This window comes from Microcaecilia unicolor, chromosome 11, assembly GCF_901765095.1.
Source record: "Microcaecilia unicolor chromosome 11, aMicUni1.1, whole genome shotgun sequence".
NCBI classification, from domain to species: domain Eukaryota; kingdom Metazoa; phylum Chordata; class Amphibia; order Gymnophiona; family Siphonopidae; genus Microcaecilia; species Microcaecilia unicolor.
The window spans coordinates 119,445,559-119,473,307 of record NC_044041.1 but is presented as its reverse complement, the minus strand read 5'-3'; the positions used below and the strand labels follow the sequence as shown (position 1 = coordinate 119,473,307).

The window sequence follows — 27,749 nt, the reverse complement described above, 5'->3', positions numbered from 1 at the left end:
TCTGCCCACCTCCACATGTCAATGAACATGACTCTCATTTGCACACCCTGGATTGTAAAAGAATATTACAATGTTACTTAGATAGGTAGATCAACTTCTGCCTTCTCAGGTCTTCTCAGTTTTTTCTATCATATGGCTAGAAATGTCACTAAAAGAGTCTTATCCACGTGGATTTCGGACTTCATAGCCTTCTGCTAAGTAGAGACTGGTTGTCAACCAGGAATCAAGATTACAGCGTACTGTGTGAATTCGATATAGTGAGCCTCAATTCAGGATATATGTAGACATATTTGCAAAACATTCTGTCTGGACCAGCTTTCCAAATCAAACACAGTTTTTGGATAGGCAGTGTGAACTCTTAAAACTCAACTCGGGTGGGGATGTTGTGGCCAAGATGGTACATGAGTAGGATGCTTGCAAGGCAACTCTTACATTTTTTTTTTATAGGTATCTTTTTCCTTTTTGCCTTACTCCATGCCAAAAAGTGTAAGGAGAAACTGAGGGTTTCCTCCTCCCCTATGCAGGCAAGGGAGCAAGAGATTAAGAATCCTCTGTCAGTGATGGAGGGATGGCCCTCAGCGTGAAGTTCCAGCAGTAGTTTCTACCCTGGAAGCTGGTATTTGAATAACAACAGAGGATCCAGTGGTGTTGATTACTCAGTCAGAATGTATTAGGTCTGTTTGAATCCCAAATGTATAAGAGCAAGAAAATTCACAGACTCACAAATGACAGACGCACAGCAATTATAAAAGTAATACAGACATTCATTAGTAGATAAAATATACATCACCAAGCCTGGCTTCATTCTAGGCCAACTTCAGCTGGGGAATCCTTTTCAGCAATTTCCTAGAAGATTTTGCTTGGGAACAAACCTCATGCGTGTCCGTGGATGACTCCACTGAATAGGGGTCTCTCAGGTATTTTTATAGTCCATATCTGAACAGCACATGACTAAAGAGTATATGGTTAAACAGCACATGACTCACAGTCAGGGCCCTTGACTCCTCATGTGATGCATCTTCTTTGTAACTTTCCAGTCCCTATCCTGTTTTTTTCAGTCTCCAAATGTCATTAACCACAGTAGAAGCTGCCTTCTGTTTTTCTCTGTCTTTTGTAAAGGTGCTGACCTCCAGAGTCTCTGCAAGAGCTGGGCTAAGCTATATCTGCTTTTAGATAGAGGTCACCTACAGGTCAAATTCCACACTGATCCTACCTTTAGACTCCTCACATAGAAGCAATATTAGGCACTTATGTAGAGGATCTGGGGAGAATTTCTGAGTTATTATTTCCACCTGTAAGACCACTGGAGATAACTTTGGAATCTGGACTGCAGCTGAGTAACTCCATAAAGTCTATGCAGCTTTGGTGGTCTTATTACTGGAGCTAAGGAGGTGGAGAATAAAGTGTTGCAAGACAATCAAATGTGAACTCATAAAATTGAAAATCTTGAAAATGGGGTTAAATCACTGAACTTGAGACTCTTGAATTTGCCTTTGATAAACTTTAGCCCTTCTTGTGAAGTTTTCTTTAAATTCTTAAGAGGTTTTTCATTATTCAGACTCTGGTTTACCTCCTCTTCAAAATTTTTTTTTTTTTTTTTACCAACTACTTCTAGACAAATGATTCCTGGAGGAAAGCTCTTTGGACCAGGTGACTTGGATTTGGATGTGTCTACTATTTTGGAGACTTCTGAGGCAGAGATATCTTATGGAGCTACACTTCTGGTTTCTTTTGTCATTTTACAAGATAAGGAAACATTATTGTGACTTTGTTATAAACAGTCTAAATTATATAAATGGGAGAGAGAATACAGTTATTTCCTATCGATTTTCATTGGACTCAAGATAGAAACTTTTTGCTTCTATCTATGTGACAGAAAGTTCTAACTCTGGAAGTAAGATTTAAATTGAGATTTCTATGCAAATGTACTGGAGTTTGAATAATATATCTTTAATCCATTTCAGTTGTGTGCCTTTTTGAATGGAAGAGTGACTTTTGGTTAATCCAGATACGTAAGGACGGAAGAATAAGTGCAGTGGATCCTGCTCTTTCTTTTGTACCACTGCTTTTATGCAGCTTCTCATGATAGTGTGGTTATGTCCCCCCAAGTTTGTGGACTATTGATACCTAAGAATGTTTTTGTTTCTTTTCCTATTATTATGTTTCCTTATCTTTGGATCTTTTTCTGTACAAAGTTTATTATTTTTGTATATTTTGAAATCCTATAATTAAAAAAAAATACTGTTCAACTCTCCATCGCCACCACAGGGCACAGGGTTGCAAGACTAATTCTATGTCATCGTAGTCTGATTAAAGATATTCTATGCACCCTCAGCCTGGAAGCCTCACTTGTGTGACTCAAAGATCCATGTTATCCATGGAGAAAGCAGAGTTGCATACCTGTAATTGATGTTCTCCATGGACAGCAGAATATTTCAGCCACACAAACCATCTTTCCCATCCCAGATTTGAAGTGTATCATGAACTGAAAGAATAGGTTACAGTTGATGGGGTACAGTAGGCAGGAATACCCACACATGTGCAAAAATCTTTCCAGAGGGTTCTGTGCTATTGAAATCCACTCCGGTTGGCTTTATCAATGTGTGACATCAATCATCCATGTGTCTGAAAGATCTCGCTGTCCACAGAGTACAGCCATTACAAGGATGTTAACTCTGCTTTCCTGCCAAGGTCTGAGGGGGGAGAACATTATCTAGGGATATAATCATTGGCCTTTATAGTGAATATAGCCTATTATAGTGCCATCATCCTGATTTCATGCATTTAATATCACCCAACTAGGTCCCAAACTAAACTTAGGAGTTAGAAACTACTACAGCTGAATTTTATATATATATATATGTATTTTTTTACATTTATTTAAAGAAGACAGACTGAGCTGTCAGAGGGCTGTAATTCATAAAACATAGAATGTATAAACATATTTCATTTAAATACCAAAGATTCACAGTTTTCTTTCCATTGGACACATCTTTACATTAGAAACAAAAACTAACAATCCTACGATAATATCAATACTAGTAGCCTTTGCTGTTTAATTGTAATCTCAGTAAGCAAAAACATTCTTAGCTTAAGTGCTAGCACCATGAGTAGCGGGTAGGGAGATTTAACCTAGACCTTCCCAAAACTGTATCAGGCAGGTTTTCAGGACATCCACAGTGAATGTATCCAAGAGATAAATTTACATGTATTAGAGAAATTTAGGGAACTTTATTGCATGCACACTCATCATGGATATCCTAAAAACTTGACTGTGGGGTCATAAGTTCAGACTTGAGAAGCTCATGGTTCAGTAGTCAGCTGACCCTGTTACCCATCCCATCAGCTGTGTACTCAACTCATACTTTTCATCCATCTCACTATCTCTACAATAATTTGTGCATCCCAGCCTACTACGTATTGGTTAATCCCTACCAGCAACCCATGCAATCAATTGTAACAATCGTACGTTCCACTAACATTACCACTCAACTGTCCAGTTATTCAGCAACTTTCCAGGAGAGCCCAACTGCAGTCCAAAGGGTCACAAAACAAGTCATATCTATAAATATTCATTAACCATTTACTTATAATAGAAACAGTAGAATATCTTGAAAATCTGACTAGTTGGTAACTCTTCGGGATTGCAGTTTGATACTCCTATTCCATTACCAAATCAACTAATTGATCAACTGTTCAACCACTAACAGTCACTGCAGCAACCTGGTCACCTAATGGTACTAGTCAAATCAAAACTGACTGCCAACTATCAAATCAAAATCACAGATTCAACTAGCCAATTAGCTTCCTTTTTCAAATGACAGGAAGCTGTAGAACTAGAGGTCCTGATACGAGGCTACAAGGAGGTATAACCAAAAGCAACCTCAGGAAACATTTCTTCACAGAAAGTGGCAGAAGCTTGGAATGTCCTCCCAAAGGAGGTGGTGGAGGCAAAAACAGTTCTGGAATTCAAAAAGGAGTGGGATAAACACACTAAATCTCTAAAGGGCAAGTGGATGGGAGCCAAGAATGGAGAACCTCAACTCAACAGCCACAAAGGAGAACAGGAAGAACCACCACGACATATCCAAAACACAACAGCAGACGTGGAAGATGACAACTTCCAAACAGGGAGTATAAATCAAAACAGTCTTTACTGAACCAAGCACCAGAACAGGGATCGTGTTTCGGCAGATGTGCCTGCCTGCTTCAGGGGTCACAATACACTGTGGAGTGTCTGTGGTGCAGGTAAAAGATGGTGACAGCTGTATCAATAAGTCAAGGTAGACAAAAGCACATCCAACGCACTGGTAGAATAAGATCAAAACACTGCCACCACCGTGGCTTGGTTCAATAAAAACTGTTTTGATTTATACTCCCTGTTTGGAAGTCACTGTGTCATCCTTAACTTCTGCTGCTGTGTTTTTGAACCTCAACTCAAAACAGCTGTGAAATGACTGTTGTGCTTATCCTAAGAAACCATGGGGAATGTAACCATGCAGGCACTGTCCTGGCAACCCTCCTGGGGAGACTGGATGAACTATATCAGTCTTTATCTGCATCATCCACTATGTTACTACGTTAATATTGCTGCAGAGGGGATGAATAGCAGTACATAACCACAGGCACAAACTCCATGCACTGAGACCCAAGCTCAGTGCTAATTGCTGCATTCTCAAACAGATTTACCTGTCCCAACATATATACATGCGCTCTTTCCATATAGTGGCACATTCTGTCCCTGAAAATAAAGGCACACATTTAAACCCATAGCTGCATACACATTCGCTCTTTCCATATAGTGGCACGTGCTGTTCCTGAAAATAAAGGCACACATTTCAACCCATAGCTGTCAACTTACAGTTTCAGTAGGGATCTTTTAGTCCAGTCCTGGATTTTCAGTGCCGCTATCCTGATGCATGAGACCTGCAGCACTGATTTCAATGGGTAGAATCGGGAATTACAAATTCCACAATGCTTTGGGAACATAAGTTCAAATCCAGGACTGGCCTATAATACCCCTAGTGGAACTGGGTAACAATGGTTAAGCCACAAGGCAGATGTTATGATCTGCATGCAACCAGTAAACATGGTGGGGAACTAATATGCTGTCCAAGTGGCAGATTGTGCTAAACAGGTGCAGATGGCAACTAAAACAGCCACGAAAGAGTAAAGAGTATAAATGCATTCACTGGGCCCCCTGGGTATGATTAGCACAGCTGTACCAGCCTCAGATGAGGGCTGTAAGCAGTGGTGGGAGAAGGCATTTCCAGAACAGAACAAAACAAGTCTCAGGCACATATCAGGGCTGGGGCTGAATCTTCGAGGTCAGCAGCCTCCCTGGCTTAACCAGTTAGGTAGTGAAGGATTTTCATCACCAGTGCAAATCTGGCTTCTCAGTTTGACAGAAGATGCCCACCATGAGGCACAGTGCCATTTCTCCCAATACAGAGTTCGAGGGAGAGTGGGGGATTGCCCAAGGACAGATTCTTCTGCTAGATGCATGCTTTGCTCAGTAGCTGCTCTCATGGCCCGTGAGAATGTACAGGTTGCTGTGAGCCTCCGGATTCTCCGTTGGCCTGCTCTCCAAGATGATATCTCTGCATGAGTACAAAAGGTCAAAGACTGGCATTAGGTTTGGACCCAGTATGAAGAATGCACATTGATTTTATCAAGATTCTTCTGTACTCTCCTCACCAACAAATCTTCAGCTATAGAAGACCGGTGAACATGCCAGTTCAGCCATCCAAGCATCCAAGATACATATGCAAATGTTCCTCCCCATCAGGGATAGGCTGAGCCAATTCTGGTTTTAAACACCTCTCCCTCCATCACTGAATTTCTGATTCTTCTTATTCTCCCTTCTTAGAGAAACTGGAACTACACGTTTATGCACAGAAGTAAAACCAGAATGGACTCTGTCATCACCTGGAGTTTCTTAGCAACTCTTATAACCAGAACTTTCTGCCAAAATGATTTAGCTTTGTGAAACATTACATTGATGGCTAAACCCTAGGGGTGATAATTCAGCTGGCATGCAGGACTGCAGTGTTACCGATGTGGAGGACACTCAGCTCTCGCTTCCTCCAGTCTCCCATCTGTCCCCACAGAGATATAAAAAGGAAGACAGCAGACTAGAGAATGACATGGGGACAAACTTTGTCCCCGTGGGTTCGTCTCCACTCCATCCCCACCCTGTCCCTGTCTCCATCCCCACCCTGTCCCCGCAGGTTCTGTCCCCGTCCCCGTGGGCTCTGTCCTCATCTGCAGAAGCCTTGAACACTTATGATTTTATATTTAAATCTTTTTATTAAAGTATAAAAAGGAACAATATGCTGTGCAGCTGTTGTGCATACAAATAGAGAACAATAACAATGAGCAGCTATAATAAACCCTACTACCACCACCACCCTCCACCCTTCCAACCCCAACAATAGGTGATTTCTACTACATCAAGGAATCCTAATTCATACTGTTAAAATACATAGAGGCATATTTTCAAAGCACTTAGCCTTCCAAAGTTCCATAGGTTTCTATGGAACTTTGGAAGGCTAAGTGCTTTGAAAATATGCCTCATAGTAACATAGTAGATGATGGCAGAAAAAGACCTGCACGGTCCATCCAGTCTGCCCAACAAGACAACTCATATGTGCTACTTTTTGTGTATACCCTACTTTGATTTGTACCTGTGCCCTTCAGGGCACAGACCGTATAAGTCTGCCCAGCACTATCCCTGCCTCCCAACCATCAGTCCCGCCTCCCACCACCGGCTCTGGCACAGACCGTATAAGTCTGCCCAGCAGTATCCCTGCCTCCCACCACCGGCTCTGGCACAGACCGTATAAGTCTGCCCAGCACTATCCCCGCCTCCCAACCACCAGCGCTGCCTCCCGATCTCGACTAAGCTCCTGAGGATCCATTCCTTCTGCACAGGATTCCTTTATGCTTATCCCACGCATGTTTGAATTCAGTTACCGTTTTCATTTCCACCATCTCCCGCGGGAGGGCATTCCAAGCATCCACTACTCTCTCTGTGAAAAAATACTTCCTGACATTTTTCTTGAGTCTGCCCCCCTTCAATCTCATTTCATGTCCTCTCGTTCTACTGCCTTCACATCTCCTGAAAAGGTTTGTTTGCGGATTAATACCTTTCAAATATTTGGACGTCTGTATCATATCACCCGTTTCTCCTTTCCTCCAGAGTATACATGTTTAGTTCAGCAAGTCTCTCCTCATACGTCTTGTAACGCAAATCCCATACCATTCTCGTAGCTTTTCTTTGCACCGCTTCAATTCTTTTTTACATCCTTAGCAAGATACGGCCTCCAAAACTGAACACAATACTCCAGGTGGGGCCTCACCAATGACTTATTTATTATTATTATTAATTTATTGCATTTGTACCCCACATTATCCCACCTATTTGCAGGCTCAATGTGGCTTACAGAGTGTTGTTATGACATAGTCATGACACAATCTTAGATACAATCAGTAATAATCAGAAGATGTATGAGGGAGTAGAGAAGTAGGTGTTAGATAGGGTGGTTAAGAGGTGTATTTTAATACTTGAGTGGGATGGGTAGTGAATTGAGTTGTTAAGGGTTCTTTTTGTAGGCTTTTTTGAAGAGATGTGTCTTCAAAGATGTCCAGGGGTATAAAATACAACCCGTTCTATATGCCCTAGAGGGGAAAAATATGCCCTGTGAAGCACTGTTATGGTTTTTTAATTTGTGGATAAATATAATAACAATCTCAGGATTCAATCTAGCTCTCCTGTCTTCCACAGTCTTTCCTGGAACAGAAGTTGTCTTCTTAGAAGATGTGCTGGTAGCAGGATGTACAGGATCCCCCAAGCAAATTTTGCTAGCTGTGGCCAGTTTGCTTGTTTTCCCAAAAAATCAAAATATCTTTGTAGGCATCACTTAAACATAAACAACAGTCCAGTTCATTAACAGGCTTCAAAGTAGAAAATGACACGGGGACAAAGTTTGTCCCTGTGGGCTCTGTCCCCATCCCCGCGGGATCTGTCCCCATTCCCACCTCATCCCCGTGGGATCTGTCCCTGCCCTGTCCCCGCGAGCTCTGTCCCCATCCCCATCCCTGCAGTTACTGCGGTTCCCCGTCCCCATGTCATTCTCTAGAGCAGACCCAGCATAACCTGTAACCAGGCAAGTGAAAGGGGGAATGATAGGTGATGTGGAGAGCTGCAAAAGGGGCCCTAATGCTGGCAGTGGGATGCAAGAAGAGAATATGTCAAGGAGGGGAGATTGCTGATGAGGTGGTAATAATTTTGGGGGAGAGTAGTTACAAGGGGGGGGGGATCTTCAGAGGAGGCATGAGGAAGGAATGGATATTAAGCAAACATAACAAGTGAGGGGGTGAACACTATGGAGAAAGCTGAAGAGGGGGATGAAAACTAAGCAGGGATATTGAGTCACAATGATGGTGTACATGCTGGGGGAGTGAAGAGGAAGAGTAAATGCTGAGAAGATGAATGCTGGAGGCCAGGGTTAGGAGAGGAAGATGAGAAGGATGGGGAGAGGGCAAGTTAAAAGAATGCATGCATATGGTAGGTTTTCCCCCTAAGAAATTACTCAGGGCAGGGTAAAGTGTGGGTCTGATCCATTGCTGTCACCCACTCGCCATGTTTGACCTTCAGCCCTCCATTTAATCTTTCTCTGTGACTAAGTGCAGCCTCTGAAGCATGGTTCTCACAGCCATGTGATTCCTCCAGTGTAATGTTACTTGCACTGGCCACAGCTTTTATGACATAACGACTTCAACCGCTACATGCATAGAGGTAGCTCTCTCACCTGTTGGATCCTAGAACCCGGAACACCCTGGATTCATCTGTGATTTCCTGTGTTACCTGCACAAAAAAAAAAAAAAAAAGTGAAAAGTGAGGAGAGGCAGGGTCTAGCATTCCAACTTCTAATCGATTTCTTTATTAGATCTCTAACCTACCTCAGTACAAAAGTTCTAGGCAGGGCCGCCGAGAGACTAGGCCGGGCCCAGGGCAAGGCCACCCTGCCACCTGCCCCCCCCCCCCCCGTCCGCTGCCGCCCCCCGTCACTCCCCCCGTCCGCGGTCTCACCTGCCTGCCTCCACGGCTCCGGGCCCCCTTCATTCAAAGCGGCAGTCACATATCATGTCTCTTCTGGCCTTCCCTCCCTGTGTCCCGCCCTCATCTGATGTAACTTCCGGTTTCCACGAGGGCGGGACACAGGGAGGAAAGGCCCGAAGGGAGACGATCTGTGACTGCCGCTTCGAATGCAGGGGGCCCGGAGCCGAGGAGGCAGGCAGGTGAGACCGCGGACTGCAGCGCCGGCAGCCTGACCCCGGCGCCAGGCCCCCCTTGGAGGCCCGGGGAATTTTGCCCTCCCGCCCCCCCCTCTCGGCGGCCTTGGTTCTAGGTGGCATACCCTACAACAGCTACGATAAGGAGAAATTAGATCTTACCTGCTAATTTTCTTTCCTTAAGTCTCTCCTGACCATTCCCGAGGAGTGGGTATATGGCCTCCTAGTGGCAGATGGGGAGACTGAGAATAACTAAGTGACATCACACTGTAAGGTGCTTTGCAGCCCTGAGCCAGCCAGTATTTCTACTGACAAGAGGGTAAAGGGTAAAAGGTCATGGACTTGATATACTGCCTTTCAAAGAGGTTTACATATTCTATGCAGAGAATGGTAGCAACAACAGACTCCTCAACAGTCCCTGGGAAAAAGGAAACAACCAGAAAGGCAATCCAAACATGCTGCTTAGAAACAATTGAAATCACAGAGGTTTCCAGAGTCCAGGAAGTATCCGTTTCCCTGAACCTATAAACAAGAGCTCGAACAAGCCAATAAAGACACACACTCTACTGTTTAGATGGGTTCAGGAATGTTCTGGAGAGACTCAAGGAAAGAAAATGTTCAGGTAAGATCTGTATCTTCTTCCTTATCTCTCCAGACCATTCCTGCTGAGTAGGAAGTAACAAAGCAGTACTCAATGAGGGCACGATGACAATTCCTGAGACAGTACCTTAACCTCAAAGGCAGCATCATGTCTTGTCTGGACATCCAACCTGCAAAGCTTTACAAAGGAATGCAGGGGCGATCAAGCTGCTGCCATGCAAATGTCTTTAGCACGAATTAAGGCATGCTTTGCTCAAGGCAAAGCCTGAGCTCTGGCACAATATGCCACTGAGAACGTAAGCTGAAGCTATCGGCTCTTTAAGCCGTCGAGCTATAGTCACCCTCAAGGCCACCTCATCTTTCCTGTGACCCATGAACAACACAAAAAGCCTATCTAACCTCTGAAATCCAATGTCCTCTGCACATCCAAACAATACAGGGAACCCTGCATATCCTCCCTAGAAAAAACTGGCAGGGTGATGGATTGATTGATATAAAAGGAGAAACCACTTTTGGCATAAAGGACACTGCCAGTGCAATACCACTTTCTCCCTGGAAAACAAAAGGAATGGCTTTCAGCAAGAGAGAGCCTGTAACTCTGAAATAAGCCTAGCCAATCTAATGGCCACCAAAAAGACAACCTTCAGGGAAGTATCTTTGCGTCACCTTCCACAGGGGCTTGAATGACCAGAGCCAACAAAAACAGATTCAGATCCCAAGGTGGGACAATCCTCCTGAATGGTCATCTGAACTGCTTAATGCTCTTAACCCAGATGCTGAAGGAGCTGTACCAACTGATTGGTGGCTCTTCTACTCTCCTTGAAGGACATTGCCTGAATCAGCCAATTGTCCAGATAATGGTGAACCAACAGTCCTTCCTTCTGCAGATGCACTGCCACTACCACCATCCCCTTGGAGAATGTTCTTGGCCCCATGGAACTGCCTTGAACTGGTAATGGTCCCCCCAGGACCTCAACTCACAAGTACCTTTGATAATCTGGATGAATGGGGGATATGAAGATAGGCCTACGACAGATCCAACAAGGTGAGAAACTCCCCTCGCTGAACTGCCACTATGACGGACTTCAGAGTTTCCATATGGAAGGACGACACTCTCAACAACCTGTCAACTCTCTTCATATCTAAAACTAGACAAAAGGAGCCTTCCTTCTTGGAATCACAAAGTAGATGGAATACCTGCCAAAATCTCTCTCTTCGTGACCACCGCCTCCAGTGCTAGGAGTCTGTCCAAGGTCTGACGACCAGCTGAAGCCTTCAGAGAAGATTTGCATGGCGATTCCAGGAAAGTATTGTGAAGAGGTCAACAAAATTCCAGCAAGTAGCTGAACTGCAGAACCTCCAGGACCCACTGATCTGAAGTGATGAGGGCTCATCTCCAGTGAAACAGCAGTAATCATTCCCTAATGGGAATAACCAGAGAATGGGCCCAAACACCCGCACTGGGAAGATCAGGAGGCACCAAACACCCTCTGACCACTTTCTCGACCACCCCATTGACGGCCTTGAAAGGGCTAACAAGACTGGCCTCTATTCCAGCACCTGAAAACTTCTGCTCAATGTGCTGCTGCAGCTAGGAAAGCAAATAGAATGTTGGGTATCATTAGGAAAGGGATGGAAAACAAAAATAAGGATATTATTCTACCATTGAATCGTTCCATGGTGCGACTGCACCTCGAGTATTGTGTTCCATTCTGGATGCTGCACTTCAAAAAAGACATAGTGGAATGGGAAAAGGTGCAGAGAAGGGCGACAAAGATGATACAGGGGATGGAACGATTTCCCTATCAGGATAGGCTGAAGAGGCTGGGGCTCTTCAGCTTGGAGAAAAGGCGGCTGAGGGGAGATATGATAGAGGTCTATAAGATAATGAGTGGAATGGAACGGGTCGATGTGAAGCGTTTGTTTACGCTTTCCAAAAATACTAGGACAAGGGGGCATGTGATAAAGCTGTAGTGGTAAATTTAAAACGAATCGGAGGAAATTTTTCTTCACTCAACGCGTAGTTAAACTCTGGAATTCGCTACCGGAAAAGGTGTTTAAGGCGGTTAACTCAGCGGACTTCAAAAAAGGGTTGGACAGCTTCCTGGAGGAAAAAGCCATAGAATGTTATTGAATGGACGAGGGAATAATGCAGTATTTCTAGGATGGGCGGGACAAATTGCTTGTTCTTTTGGCTGCTGTCGGTGACAGGGTGCTGGGCTCGATGGACCCTTGGTCTGTCCCAGCATGGCGATGCTTATGTGCTTATGTACCTGCCTTGCTGGGCCACACCTATTCTGCCAGGATGATACCGTCTTGCATCTCAAAAACATCCCCTAGTCAATAAATGAGAACGCAAGCAAGACCTAACCTCAGGTAGCCTAGAGTCTTTGGATTCCCCAAATTCCTGACCAGCTTTTCAAATATCCACCAAACAACTTATCCTGAAAGGGAAACTGACTAAGGTGCACTTTAGAAGCCACATCCGTCGACCATTCCTAAGCCATACAAAATGTCTCTCTGCAACAGCCAAGGCCAGATACTTAGCTGAAACTCACACTAAATCATATAGGTTATCTTCCAAAAAGGTGGTGCCCAATTTCAGATTTATTGCATCTTCTGACACCTGAGCTGAGCTCCCTGCCAGAGCGTCCGATAACCACTTCAGCCAATGAAAATGGCTTGAGTCACTTAGGGGCTCATTTTCAAAGCACTTAGCCTCCCAAAGTTCCATAGAAACCTATGGAACTTAGCCTCCCAAAGTGCTTTGAAAATATGGTTAATAGTCACCAATGATGGCCACCTGTAAGGCCAGAGCTAAAACCCTGAAGGACCTCTTCAGAAGACCCTCCATGCAGCGCAGCACTATCTTCCACTGAAATAACAGTCTTTTTGGTAACAGCTGTAACCAGCATACCAACCTTAGTCAACCAAAATGTCTCCTGCTCCTCCAAGGAAAGCTGGTATTGCCAAGCCATAGCCCTGCTAATTTCACTCAGCCTCAACCAACTCCTTAAGATCTTCACTGAAAGGAATGTCCTAGCTGTTTTTCTGATCCCCTTGAAGCTCTGGACCCCATGCAGTGGAGTAGACGTTGAAAAGCGGAGCTCTGCACTCACCTCTCAAGAATCGGACCTGTAGCAGCGAAAACAACAAAGTTTTTTTGTTAAACCAGTTAAACTCCGTTACTAATAGATTTACCATACCAGACTACTGTGGGGCAGCACAAAAGAACGGCAATGACGACAAAAAGTACTCGGAAAGATCGGGAGAAGCCGTATGGAATGGAAAGTAAAATGGCGGATCAGAACACTTTGAAGGAAGGAACGGTGTGCTCGGCTTGGGTGGCTGAGATCACGGTGGAAGTCACAGCGGCAGTTGAAAATGCCCTGGATAAAAAGCTACAGCTGATATATGATCAGGCAGAAGAGGCCCATGAACGTTTAGACAGCATGAGCTTGGAACTAGACTCGGCCCTGCAGCACACATTGCAAGTGGAAGATCGTACGACAACATTGGAGGCGGCACGGGTGACATTGGAGCTGAAAGTGGCAGATCTCGAATCTAAACTTGATGACTTGGAAAACCAAAGCAGAAGGAAATAACTTAAGGCTAGTGGGCCTACCAGAGTCACTGGCAAATAAAGACCTTTCGAACTTTCTGGAAAAATGGCTTCCTCAGGCCCTTCAGCTTACTGAGCAGATGCAACATTTCTGTATGGAATGAGTGCACCGGGTGGGGATGACCAGACCAAACTCCATGCATCCTAGAGTAGTAATATTCAAGAGCCTGAACTTTCGGCACAAACAACAGATTTTAGCAGGCATTCGGAAAGGTAAACAACTTACTTACCAGGATCATATTGTTCTTTGCTTCCACGATTACTCTCAGTTGGTACAACAGCAAAGGAGGGCCTTTACGCCGGTGTGCAAGGAACTTCACACTAAAAAGATACGCTTTGCTATATCTTGCTAAACTGTGTGTTAACCATGATGGGCAACAACACCTATTTGAAAGGGCAGCAGATGCCTAGGAGTTTCTGAAAATGCTAAATAGCATGGTCAGCTGAGGATCACAAGGAGGACAGAGGATTATACGTCCTTGCTAAAGACTGATAACGATGGTCCTTGAACAGAGACTAACCTTTAGTTGCAACACTTCAGCAGTTGATTCTGGATGTATCGGAAGCATGTGGATGGATCCCAGGACTACATCGTGGATATAGGGTATGATACATACCTGTAGCAGGTGTTCTCCGAGGACAGCAGGCTGATTGTTCTCACGACTGGGTGACGTCCGCGGCAGCCCCCACCAACCGGAAAAAAGCTTCGCGGGACGGTCGGGACGCAGGGCACGCCCACCGCGCATGCGCGGCCGTCTTCCCGCCCTGTGCGCGACCGCTCCCGCCAGTTGAATAACTAGCAAAAGATGAAACACACAACTCCAAAGGGGAGGAGGGAGGGTAGGTGAGAACAATCAGCCTGCTGTCCTCGGAGAACACCTGCTACAGGTATGTATCATACCCTTTCTCCGAGGACAAGCAGGCTGCTTGTTCTCACGACTGGGGTATCCCTAGCTCTCAGGCTCACTCAAAACAAGAACCCAGGTCAATTGAACCTCGCAACGGCGAGGGAACAACAGAAATTGACCTACGAAGAACAACTAACTGAGAGTGCAGCCTGACCAGAATAAATTCGGGTCCTGGAGGGTGGAGTTGGATTTACACCCCAAACAGATTCTGCAGCACCGACTGCCCGAACCGACTGTCGCGTCGGGTATCCTGCTGGAGGCAGTAATGAGATGTGAATGTGTGGACAGATGACCACGTCGCAGCCTTGCAGATCTCTTCAATAGTGGCTGACTTCAAGTGGGCCACCGACGCTGCCACGGCTCTGACACTATGAGCCGTGACATGACCCTCAAGAGTCAGCCCAGCCTGGGCGTAAGTGAAGGAAATGCAATCTGCTAGCCAATTGGAGATGGTGCGTTTCCCGACAGCGACCCCTAGCCTGTTAGGGTCGAAAGAAACAAACAATTGGGCGGACTGTCTGTGGGGCTGTGTCCGCTCCAAGTAGAAGGCCAATGCTCTCTTGCAGTCCAATGTGTGCAACTGACGTTCAGCAGGGCGGGTATGCGGCCTTGGGAAGAATGTTGGCAAGACAATTGACTGGTTAAGATGGAACTCCGACACCACCTTCGGCAGGAACTTTGGGTGGGTGCGGAGCACTACTCTGTTGTGATGAAATTTGGTATACGGAGCATGAGCTACCAGGGCTTGAAGCTCACTGACCCTACGAGCTGAAGTAACTGCCACCAAGAAAATGACCTTCCAGGTCAAGTACTTCAGATGGCAGGAATTCAGTGGCTCAAAAGGAGGTTTCATCAGCTGGGTGAGGACGACGTTGAGATCCCATGACACTGTAGGAGGCTTGATAGGGGGCTTTGACAAAAGCAAGCCTCGCATGAATCGAACGACTAAAGGCTCTCCAGAGATGGCTTTACCTTCCACACGATAATGGTAAGCACTAATCGCACTAAGGTGATTCCTTACTGAGTTGGTCTTGAGGCCAGACTCTGATAAGTGCAGAAGGTATTCAAGCAGGTTCTGTGCAGGGCAAGAACGAGGTTCTAGGGCCTTGCTCTCACACCAAACGACAAACCTCCTCCACTTGAAAAAGTAACTCTTTTTAGTGGAATCCTTCCTAGAGGCAAGCAAGACCCGGGAGACACCCTCAGACAGACCCAACGTAGCGAAGTCTACGCCCTCAACATCCAGGCCGTGAGAGCCAGGGATTGAAGGTTGGGGTGCAGCAACGCTCCGTCGTTCTGCGAAATGAGAGTCGGAAAACACTCCAATCTCCACGGTTCTTCTGAGGACAACTCCAGAAGAAGAGGGAACCAGATCTGACGGGGCCAAAAGGGCGCTATCCGAATCATGGTGCCGCGGTCTTGCTTGAGCTTCAGTAAGGTCTTCCCCACCAAAGGTATGGGAGGATAAGCATACAGGAGGCCGGTCCCCCAATGAAGGAGAAAGGCGTCCGACGCTAGCCTGCCGTGTGCCTGAAGTCTGGAACAGAACAGAGGCAGCTTGTGGTTGGTCTGAGAGGCGAAAAGGTCCACCGAGGGGGTGCCCCACGCTCGGAAGATCTTGCGTACCACTCTGGCATGGAGAGACCACTCGTGCGGTTGCAAGACTCTGCTCAGTCTGTCGGCCAGACTGTTGTTTACGCCTGCCAGGTACGTGGCTTGGAGGAGCATGCCGAACTGACACGCCCAACGCCACATCCCAACGGCCTCCTGACACAGGGGGCGAGATCCGGTGCCCCCCTGCTTGTTGACGTAATACATTGCAACCTGATTGTCTGTCCGAATTTGGATAATTTGGCAGGACAGCCGATCTCTGAAAGCCTTCAGTGCGTTCCAGATCGCTCGGAGCTCCAGGAGGTTGATCTGCAGATCCTTTTCCTGGAGGGACCACAGACCCTGGGTGTGAAGCCCGTCGACATGGGCTCCCCACCCCAGGCGAGATGCATCCGTCGTCAGCACTTTCGTGGGCTGCGGAATTTGGAATGGACGTCCCAGGGTCAAATTGGTCCGGATGGTCCACCAGAGCAGTGAAGTGCGGCAACTGGTGGAGAGGCGGATGACATCTTCTAGATTCCCGGTGGCTTGAAACCACTGGGAAGCTAGGGTCCATTGAGCAGATCTCATGTGAAGACGAGCCATGGGAGTCACATGAACTGTGGAGGCCATATGACCCAGAAGTCTCAACATCTGCCGAGCTGTGATCTGCTGAGACGCTCTGGTCTGCGAAGCCAGGGCCAAGAGATTGGTAGCCCTCGCTTCAGGGAAGGTAGGCCTGAGCCGTCTGGGTATTCAGCAGCGCTCCTATGAATTCCAGAGACTGAGTAGGCTGGAGATGGGACTGGGTAATTGATCACAAACCCCAGCAGCTCCAGAAGTTGAATAGTGCACTGCATGGACCGGAGGGCTCCTGCCTCCGAGGTGCTCTTGACCAGCCAATCGTCGAGATATGGGAACACGTGCACTCCCAGCTTGCGTAGATACGCCGCCACCACCACGAGGCACTTTGTAAACACTCGTGGGGCAGAGGCGAGCCCAAAGGGCAGCACACAATACTGAAAGTGCTGTGCGCCCAGGCGGAATCTGAGATACTGTCTGTGAGCTGGCAGTATCGGGATGTGAGTGTATGCGTCCTTTAAATCCAGGGAACATAGCCAATCGTTTTTCTGAATCATTGGCAGAAGGGTGCCCAAGGAAAGCATCCTGAACTTTTCTTTGACCAGGAATTTGTTCAGGCCTCTCAGGTCTAGGATGGGACGCATCCCCCCTGTTTTCTTTTCCACAAGGAAGTACCTGGAATAGAATCCCTGCCCTTCCTGCCCGGGTGGTACGGGCTCGACCGCATTGGCGCTGAGAAGGGCGGAGAGTTCCTCTGCAAGTACCTGCTTGTGGCGGGAGCTGAAAGACTGAGCTCCCGGAGGGCAATTTGGAGGCAGGGAGGCCAAATTCAGGGCGTATCCGCACCGCACTATTTGGAGAACCCACTGGTCGGAGGTTATGAGAGGCCACCTTTGGTGAAAAAATTTTAACCTCCCTCCGACCGGCAGATCGTCCGGTACGGACACTTGTAGGGCGGCTATGTTCCCATGGATCCAGTCAAAAGCCCGTCCCCGGCTTTTGCTGTGGAGGCGCAGGGGGCTGCTTAGGCGCACGCTGTTGACGAGAACGAGCGCGCTGGGGCTGTCCCTGTGCCTGACGAGGCCTTCGGGCCGGCTGGTTGTACCTACGCTTCGCAAAAGCATAGGGTGCAGCCTGCCGGGCCCGGGAAAAACGTCCACCTGTGGAGGTGGATGCTGAAGGCGCCCGGTGGGAGAGCTTGTCGAGAGCGGTTTCCCGCTGATGCAGTTGGTCCACCATCTGCTCGACCTTCTCACCAAAAATGTTATCCCCCCGGCAAGGGACGTCGGCCAGTCTCTGCTGGGTGCGGTTGTCCAGGTCAGAGGCGCGCAGCCATGAGAGCCTGCGCATCACTATACCTTGGGCCGCAGCACGAGATGCCACGTCACAGGTGTCATAAATACCCCTGGACAGGAACTTTCTGCACGCCTTCAGCTGCCTGACCACCTCCTGATAAGGCCTGGACTGCTCCGGCGGGAGCTTCTCGACCAGGTCCGCCAGTTGTTGCACATAGGTCCGCATGTGAATGCTCATATAGAGCAGGTATGATTGGATGCGGGTCACGAGCATGGAGGATTGGTAGGCCTTCCTCCCAAACGAGTCCAGAGTGCGAGACTCCCGCCCCGGGGGCGCCGAGGCGGTATCCCTCGAACTCCGTGCCCTCTTGAGAGCAGAATCCACGACCGCTGAGTCATGGGGCAATTGGGGCCGCATGAGCTCTGGGTCAGAGTGGATCCTGTACTGGGACTCTGCTTTCTTGGGAATGGTGGGGTTAGTTAATGGTCGCACCCAGTTCCGAAGCAGCGTCTCCTTTAGGACATTGTGCAGCGGCACCGTGGAGGACTCTCTAGGTGGTGATGGATAGTCGAGGACCTCGAGCATCTCGGCCCTCGGCTCTTCCACAGAGACCACGGGGAAGGGAATGCTGATAGACATATCCCGCACAAAGGAGGCAAAAGAGAGACTCTCAGGAGGTGAGAGCTTCCTCTCCGGTGAAGGCGTGGGGTCCGAGGGAAGGCCCGTAGACTCCTCTGAGGAGAAATATCTAGGGTCCTCCTCTTCCCCCCACGAGTCCTCATCCTCGGTATCGGACATTAGCTCATGTAGCTGAGTCCTGAACCGGGCCCGGCTCGACGTCGAGGCACCGAGGTCTCGGTGTCGTCGAGCGGTGGACTCCCGCGCCGGCGGGGACGGAGCTCCCTCCATCGACGTCGACGGGGACTCCACCTGCGTGGCGGTCGAGACCGGCGCCGCAAGCGGCGGCGGTGTCGACGGCCCCGGCGCCAGGCTAGAGCTCACCGGCGCCACAGTCATCGGCGCCGAGGGCGCAAGCACCCCCGGCGCCGGCACAGCCTGGCGCATCAGTCCTTCCAGGATCCCCGGAAGGATGGCTCTGAGGCACTCGTCTAGGCCCGCTGCCGGGAAAGGCGGTGGGGCCGGTAAGGGTGTCGGTGCCGGAAGCTGCTGGGGGCCAGGAGACGGCACCGAGGTGCCGGAACCCCGACGCGTCGGTACCTCCACAACCGACGGAGACCTCTCCTCTCGACGATGACGCTTCGGCGTCGCCTCCTCTCCGACATCCGGATGCACCGAGGGCGACCGGTGACGGCGCTTCTTATCTTTCTTCCGATGCCCGTCACCGGTGCCGGAAGGCATGGAGGAGGAGGAGGTCGATCCCCCTCGGTCTCGAGGTACCGGGTCAGACAGGGTTCGGTCCCGTGGCCCACGAGCTGAGGGAGTGACCGGGGCCGATTGCCCACGCGGCCTCTCACCCCCACTCTCACCGGCGGACCGGCGGGCCGACGGGACCTGTTCTCCTGGGGTCGCTGCCATCGGTGCCGATGTCTCGGGCATCGATACCGGTACCGAAGGACCGGCCGTCGATACCGATGCCGTCGAGGTCGGCGTCGAGGGGCCGGCGCAAGTTCCAAAAAGACGGTCCCGCAGAACTTGCCTCGCAACCTGAGTCCGTTTCCGGAGACCTAGACACAAAGAACACGACTTGAGATTGTGCTCCGGCCCGAGGCACTGGAGAAACCCATCTAAATTCGGTTGAGCATCATAAACTAAAGACATGGTGGGTTGGTGATATATTGGAGGAGCCAGCCTTGGGGAAAAAAGCAGGAGTGGTAATACTATTTCACAAATCATTGCAAGTGGTTAAGCTACAGGTATATATAGACCCGGAGAGTAGATACATCATTGCTGAAGTACTAATCGATGGAGTTCCCTTCCTTCTGGGTACGGTATACGCCCCTAATAACTATAGTAAAGTGTACTTTGGGAATCTTATTGGTAGAATACATCCCACCCCCAACTCTGTTACGGTCATTGGAGGAGACTTTAATATAGTAGCAGATCCGGATATGGACAAAACACAAAATCCACATAGAGCTCGTATGGATTTTACCGTTACTGTGTGAATCCTTGGGGATGGTGGATGTTTGGAGGGTACTTCACCCAGAGGATCGTGATTACACCCACTTATCTAGGGCACATCAAACACAATCACGCATTGATTATCTTTTGGTGGATAGGGACAATTTTTCCAAAGTCCAAGCTGCTGACATAGACCCCACAATAATTTCAGATCACGCGGCCATTTCTATAACATTGCCATTATCTGGTACTCAGCCCACATAGAGAAAGTGGATGTTTCCATTGGAACTGTATCATGCTCAGACCTTCCTGGCCTATATTAGAGAAAAGTGGGCAGATTATAAATTTTATAATCGGGAACATAATCAGGACCCAGTGCTTTATTGGGAAACTGCTAAGGCTGTTATGCGGGGCGAGATAATTGCCTATAGCTGTGCAAAGAAGAAACACAGGGGAAAGGAGGAAGTGACGTAATCGCCAGAGATGGACGCCTGAATCCAGAGCTTCGTCGGGGCGGTGGTGAAAATAGCGATCTTCCCCAAAAATCCCAAGACTCTAACGCGAATAATTGGAGCTTGTACAGAGGGAGTAGATGGCGACGCGTAAGCGGCTGGAGAAGTTCAAAACGCAGCGGATCAGCATAACTTTGTTCCATTGTGATGTTTGCCAATAAAATAAATTATAAAGTTAAAAAAAGAAGAAGAAACACAGGGACAATGATATATTAAGATTGGAGCGGAATCTAGTAAAACTCCGTAGAGAATATGGGGCAAACCCATCTAACTCCCTGAGGGTCCAACTTCTAGCTAGTCAGACTGCTTTGAATGAATTACTGCATCAGAGGGCAGGAAAATCAGCTGCTTATTTCAAATACCAGCTCTATAAGTATGGGAATAAACCTGGCTGCCTTCTAGCCCACCTGGTGCGGCGGAAACAAGGCCTACAAAAGGTTCTCTTGCTAATCATCCCTCGGGAAGGGTAATGCACACTGATTCAGAAATCATGCAGATCTTTCGTAACTTTTATGCCCAGCTTTATGAGGCAGATACTTCTGATCAGTTAGATCCTAATACCTATCTAGACAGCTTAGATTTGCCAAAACTCTCAGAGACTCAGTCGGCAACTCTACAAAGGCCAACAGACTATGAAGAAATACAGATAGCGGTAGGGAGTAGTGCCCTTTGCAAAGCACCTGGACCAGATGGCTACAGGGCGGAGTTTTATAAACTCTTAATTACAGATATTAAACATCCCCCGGCAGCATTCTTTAATGCGTGCATAGAAAATAGTGCTCTGCCTTCGTCATTACAAATAGCAGACATTATGGTCTTTCTTAAACCAGGAAAGGACCCTAATCGCCCAGATTCTTATAGACCTATCTCATTAATAAGTTTTGAAGCAAAATTATTGGCCACGATCCTGGCGAATATGCTGGCGAGAGTTTTCCTTCTGTTACAGCAGCCCCTCAAGTGGGATTTGTCAAAGGGAGGCAAGTAGTTAAGAACATTAGGACAACACTAGCCTCTTTGGAATGGGTATGCACCCTACAGCAAGATTCCCTATTGAACAGTTTTGATGCTGAGAAAGCTTTCGATAGGGTTAATTGGGATTTCCTGTTTGGGGTGCTGGGGAAGTATTGTATAGGACTTTTTGCTAGAGCAATACACACTTTGTATTATACCCCATAGGCCAGGGTAATGGTGAATGGCCTTTTTTCCACACCCATTCCCATCAGTCGGGGAACGCGCCAGAGCTGCCCATTGTCCCCCCTATTATTTGCCTTGTCACTAGACCCCTTGATAAGGGAGGTAATGGGGAATCCAGAGATCAAAAGAGTTTCCATGGGCCCATTTCAATTTAAAATATCAGCCTTTGCCAATGATATATTGGTTCATTTGACCTCCCCGGCAGAATCACTGTCAGCTCTTCTCGAGAGCATTGCTGAATATGGGGCCTTTTCGGGATTTAAGCTGAATATGCAAAAATCGGAGGGATTGGCTACCAACCCAGGGTTAAGGCAACAGGTGGAGGGGGGCGTTTCCGTTTAGATGGGCTAGGGAAGAATTTGTGTATTTGGGTATAATCCTCCCGGTGGATCCCAGAGCAATCTATAGAAGGAATATAGATTACCTATTACCTATTACAATATACTAGACAACAACTGATGTGTTGGCATAGTTTGCCCGTGTCGCTAAGTGGGAGAATAAGCCCACTATATATAGTATGATTACCTTTCCAAAATGGCTATCAGGCTTATTTTCGAAAGAGAAGGGCACCCATCTTTAACACAAATCGGGAGATGGACGTCCTTCTCCCAGGGTCGCCCAAATCGGCATAATCGAAAGCCGATTTTGGGCGACCTCAACTGCTTTCCGTCGCGGGGACGACCAAAGTTCATGGGGGCGTGTCAGAAGCATAGCGAAGGTGGGACTGGGCGCGCTTAACACATGGGTGTCCTCAACCGATAATGGAAAAAAGAAGGGCGTCCCTGACGAACACTTGGCCGACTTTACCAAGCCACAAAAATGTGCCTTAAATGACCAGATGACCACCGGAGGGAATCGGGGATGACCTCCCCCTACTCCCCCAGTGGTCACTAAACTTCCACCCTAAAAAAAAAAAATTTAATATTTTTTTCCAGCCTCTATGCCAGTCTCAAATATCATACCCAGCTCTATGACAGCAGTATGCAGGTCCCTGGAGCGGTTTTCGTGGGTACTGCAGTGCACTTCAGGCAGGCGGACCCAGGTCCATCCCCCCTTACCTGTTAAACTTGTGGTAAATGTGAGCCCTCCAAAACCCACCACAAACCCACTGTATCCACATCTAGGTGCCTCCCTTCATCCCTAAGGGTTATGGTAGTGTACAGTTGTGGGGAGTGGGATTTGGGGGCTCAGCACACAAGGGAGCTATGCACCTGGGAGCTTTTTCTGAAGTCCACTGCAGTGCCCCCTAGGGTGCCTGGTTGATGTCCAAGAATGTCAGGGGGACCAGTGCATTACGAATACTGGCTCCTCCCACGACCAAATGGCTTGGATTTTGTCATTTCTGAGATGGGCGTCCTCGGTTTCCATTATCGCCAAAAATCAGGGACGACCATCTCTAGGGACGACCATCTCTAAGGTCGACCATCTCTAAGGTCGACCTAAATGTTGAGATTTGGGCATCCCCAACCATATTATCGAAACGAAAGATGGCCACCCATCTTGTTTTGATAATATGGGTTTCCCCACCCCTTCGCTGGGACGTCCTGCGAGGACGCCCTCAGGAAAACTTGGGTGCCCCGTTCGATTATGCCAATCCACATGACCTTAGACATTTGCCGATATGTCTTTTACAAAGGGATGTTAAACAATTGAGAGGGGTTCTGGCAGGATTCTGCTGGGGAGGCAAAAAACCTAAACTCAAGCTGGAACAGTTATATGGGAGATGGCAGTTGGGGGGCTTAGGACTTCTGAATATACGTACGTATAATTGGGCTTGCCTTTTGCGCTACTTGGTGGACTGGGTATTGGGAACGGAGGACTATATGCCTTGGGAGATGAGACATACCTGGCAGTACTTGCTCTCTAAATTAAATCAGAATCCTTACTGTACAGATCTGATACCTCTTTTTGGAAACAAGGATTTTGGCCGTGGCCTAGAGAGAGGCACTTTTCATCGGTGGGCTGAGAAAGGAGTAGTCTATGTAGCAGATCTATTGCAGGATACAGGGGAGATGAAAACGTGGGAGTCACTTTGCGGACTGGTTGGAAGGAGCCATTTAGATAGATACGCATACATTCAGGCCACTGCATACATAACCCGTCTTAGACAGTTTAGCTGCTACTGGGGTCTTTTTCGGCTTTTGGAGCAATTTTTCCGCTGTATAAGGTGGTAATAGTGGTGACTCCGCATAAAGAATATGTAGAGGTGGCTAGGAGATGGCTGACAGATCTGGGGATGGAAATTAGAGGAAGAGATATTGTGCAATACTTGCGGATGATACCCAAACTGGTGTACAGCGCCAGACATAGAGAAATTCAATATCGCATTATTACCAGGGCGTATTTCTCCCCTAGGCAGGCATATTATGCGGGCTGCATATTGGAATCCAAGTGTGGTAGATGTGGGGCGGTAGAGGGATAATTTTTTCATGCTGTATGGAGTTGCCCATTGGTGGGGCAGTTTTGGACTCATTTGCTGGGGTACTGTGGACAACTAATACACAAATCAATACAACTTGCGCCTAGGGATATATTAATGGGTCAAATAGGGAGGAGGAACAACCTTAGACGAACAGAAAGAATTCTGCTATACAAAGCTAGTGTAGTAGCAAAACAATGTATACTGCAATATTGGACCCAGAACACAGTGCCTTCATACTGGTATTGGAGAAATGCCCTACATTCGCTCATAATGATGGAGGCCCGTGATGCTTGCCGCATGGCAAAACATAAAAGTCTCTTTTGGGGGGTATGGGAACCGTGTACTCAATCGCTAACTGGACGAGCCAGAAGCTTAATTTTGAATCAGACGACTTTGTAAATTCAATACAGGACCGAACGTAGTTTAGAAGTTGATACTGGGCAGGAGGGAAGCTGAGGGAGGGTCAGTTGGAATAGGACTCAGCAGGTATAACATGGAGAGCCTAAGAACTCTGGTACCTCACTTTTGTTCGGGAAGAATGGAAGAGGTAGAGCTGATACTGTTAACTGGGATGACGACTTTTGTGTACACTTTATTAGTACTAATGAAAAACATGAAACTCATGACATTCTTCTAAGTAATCCGCATATGCTTTATTGGTGTTGTACTGGTATTTGTCATCAATAAAAATATGTTATATAAAAGGGGATCCCCTTTTCTGGCAACCAATGGCTGATGATCCGACAGATTGAGCGTCCACAAAACCTGAAAAATTAAAAATGGAAGTTCCTGCCTTTGGAATATGCACCCACAGAGGGGTCCTCCCCTGGGGGAACATCTGCACCCTCTCTCTCTCTCGAGTCACCCAACCTGGGGTCCATTCAAGTCTTCCTCCAAAGGAGCCAAGGAACCTAATCAATCCAGGTCATCCTGTTGCTATCTGGAATCCAAACGCAATCTCTTGGCCCGAGGGCCCCTCTGCTTCATGATCCCCAGAGGGTTCAGAGACCAGGAAGGGGCAAACCCTTTCTTAAAAAAAAAAAAAAGCCATTAATAAAATGCCCCTTAAACTGCAGAGTTTTCTGCCTGCACCGGTTCATCAGAGCTCCTCTGTCCAACCTCAACAACCCCCAACTGTCCTGAAGTCCTTCTGAACAGCCTTCACTGAACCACAGCTGTTTTGTTTCCCCCTGGGAAGGCACTCAAGGAACCCCTACTGGTTGTAAATGGAGAGGGGGTTGAGGCACAAGCCCTACAGAAGGCAGGGGCACAGAGAGGGGGAGAAGGTACCTGTAGAACCAGACTGTAAATCCCTGGGACACAAAAACCAAGAAAAGTAAGGCCCCTTGTACTTTTAGTATTTTTTTTTTTTTAGTCTGTTGTCAGAAGAAAGGAAATGTCTGTTTTTTGAGGGGAGGGGACCACACATGGAACACCCAATCAAAGGCCAAACTGAGAAGGACTGCACAAGCGCTCACCTACCATCTGCTGAGGAGACTAAGAAATACTGGTTGGCTCAGGGCTGCACAGCACCTTATCATGTGATGACACTTAGTAGTTCTCAGTCTCCCCATCTGCTGGTAGGAGGGCATGAACCCACTCATCAGAAACGGTCTGGAGAGATAAGGAAAATCATAAAACACAATAATATAAAAACTATCCATACCCATAAAATACGACAATTACAATATAAACCTAGCAATGAACTTGCCCAGACTACCAAAATGCAGGCTGTTGGTAGTAACTGTGCCCCTTGTATCGTCCTGATCTGCCACCTCCATATGATGTACATTCCAGCCTTGGCAGATGAGTGAATGTAGTTTTCTTCAGCACCAGCCCTGCCCCTCTCATGGGACTCAGACTCGGTCCTCTTTCTTATTTAAGGACATTAGACTACAAGTTCCAAAGTGCACTGCACCCAGCAGTGATTTGATGCCAGGTAACTGACCAGAATCTTTTTGAACTCACTTCCTTTTCCCTATTGCAGCTGAAATGGGAGGGGAACCACTGACAATATATATATTTTTTTATTTTCAGATAATTACCATTGACCGCACCCGGTTTTAAGGAAGCCAAGACTGGGCATCATCCCAAGCCAATGTGGCCTCATATCCGTGCCTCAGCCTGCAAGCTTTTTAAAGATATTCAAGGGACAAGTAGGGTCAAACTTGTGGCCACAAACTCCACCACCTCCAGTCTGGCCTTTTTTACACTGAAAGTTTAAATAAACTGGGAATCAAACCAAGAAGGGACATTGCATCACATTAAGATGCCATACTCGGTCAGCCTCAAGCCACAATCTTCATAATAATACCCAAAGATTGGAAAGAAAAGTCAGGTGCGGTTGGATTATGCTTCTTTGTCCCATTTTCAAAGCTGCGGCAAGCAGAAAATGTCTTAATCTTACCTCATTACCCTCAATGCTGCGGCCCTGCATCCCATGCTTCCAGAAGGCCAACACACTGTCCTGAAGGCACACTGTAAAGAGGAGGGGAAGACAACCCAGGTTTAGATCACCCTCAGAGGGAGAGGGATACAAGCAGTTTGGGGAGGGGAATCATACCAACAGTATCGATTTGGAAATTAAAGGTGAGCTCAGGAGTAAGGCACGGCTTTGAGACTCCTAGTAGGTCCACCATCTTCACGTATTCTACAGAAAAAATGAGAGACAGGAGAGTGTGATGCCTGATCATTTAACCGCACTGGGTGCTGGCAGAGCTGGTTGGTCAACAGCACACAGACTTACGTTCAAAAGAAACCAGGATTGTGTCCCTGTCCATCTGGATCACATGCCGGGCCGCAGCCTTGGCATCACCTACAAGAAAAGCACCAACAGCAACTGTCACACACAAACATACCTTGATCAGTTGCCTTTACATATTACATTCTATGAGTGCCGGAACAAAGTAGTCTAGTACAGTGCAAGTATTAAGGTGAGAGCTTGGAATCAAAATACCACAACCTTGTTTAGGACTGTCATGGTATTGGAAACATTGTACCCAAAAGACCTCATAACTCATACAAGCTTTACAATTAAAATTCCAGATCAGAGTCTGACCCAGTGTATTTAGGGGCTTGTAGTTCTTTTTCTACTGACACATGGGAATACAAATCGCAGCATACACAGGGGAGGAAATCAGAAAAGACAGAAATGGCGTAAAGCCAGATGAGCAAAAGCTGAGTGTGTCTGCTGGACAGCTGGGCAGGCTTAACCATTAGGCAAACTAGGGAGTTGCCCTGCACAGCAACTTTGACTCTGTATAACTCAGGACAATAATTCTATAACGTATTATTGTTGTTATCTCATCTCTTACTGTTATAATGTACTTTGCAAACAGCCCAGAATACTGCTGCCAGACTCATATTTGGAAAAACTAAATATGAAAGTGCAAAACCCCTGAGAGAGAAACTTCACTGGCTCCCACTTAAGGAACGCATTGCGTTCAAGATCTGCACAATTGTACACAAAATCATTCACGCAGACGCCCCAATCTACATGCTAACCCTTGTGGACCTACAGTGGTGGAAATAAGTATTTGATCCCTTGCTGATTTTGTAAGTTTGCCCACTGACAAAGACATGAGCAGCCCATAATTGAAGGGTAGGTTATTGGTAACAGTGAGAGATAGCACATCACAAATTAA

General features: G+C 47.4%; 1 protein-coding gene across 1 annotated transcript in view; it reads right to left on the bottom strand.

The window, feature by feature from the left end:
• Nucleotides 1-1,518: 1,518 nt before the first annotated feature.
• MAP4K2 (mitogen-activated protein kinase kinase kinase kinase 2) overlaps nucleotides 1,519-27,749 on the bottom strand; it is a 108,204-nt gene continuing 81,973 nt past the window's right edge. The window contains 5 exon segments of the mRNA XM_030217640.1: nucleotides 1,519-5,600; nucleotides 8,814-8,869; nucleotides 26,513-26,583; nucleotides 26,669-26,755; nucleotides 26,852-26,920. Coding sequence (XP_030073500.1) covers nucleotides 5,513-5,600; nucleotides 8,814-8,869; nucleotides 26,513-26,583; nucleotides 26,669-26,755; nucleotides 26,852-26,920 — 371 coding nt within the window. The 3' untranslated portion in view covers nucleotides 1,519-5,512.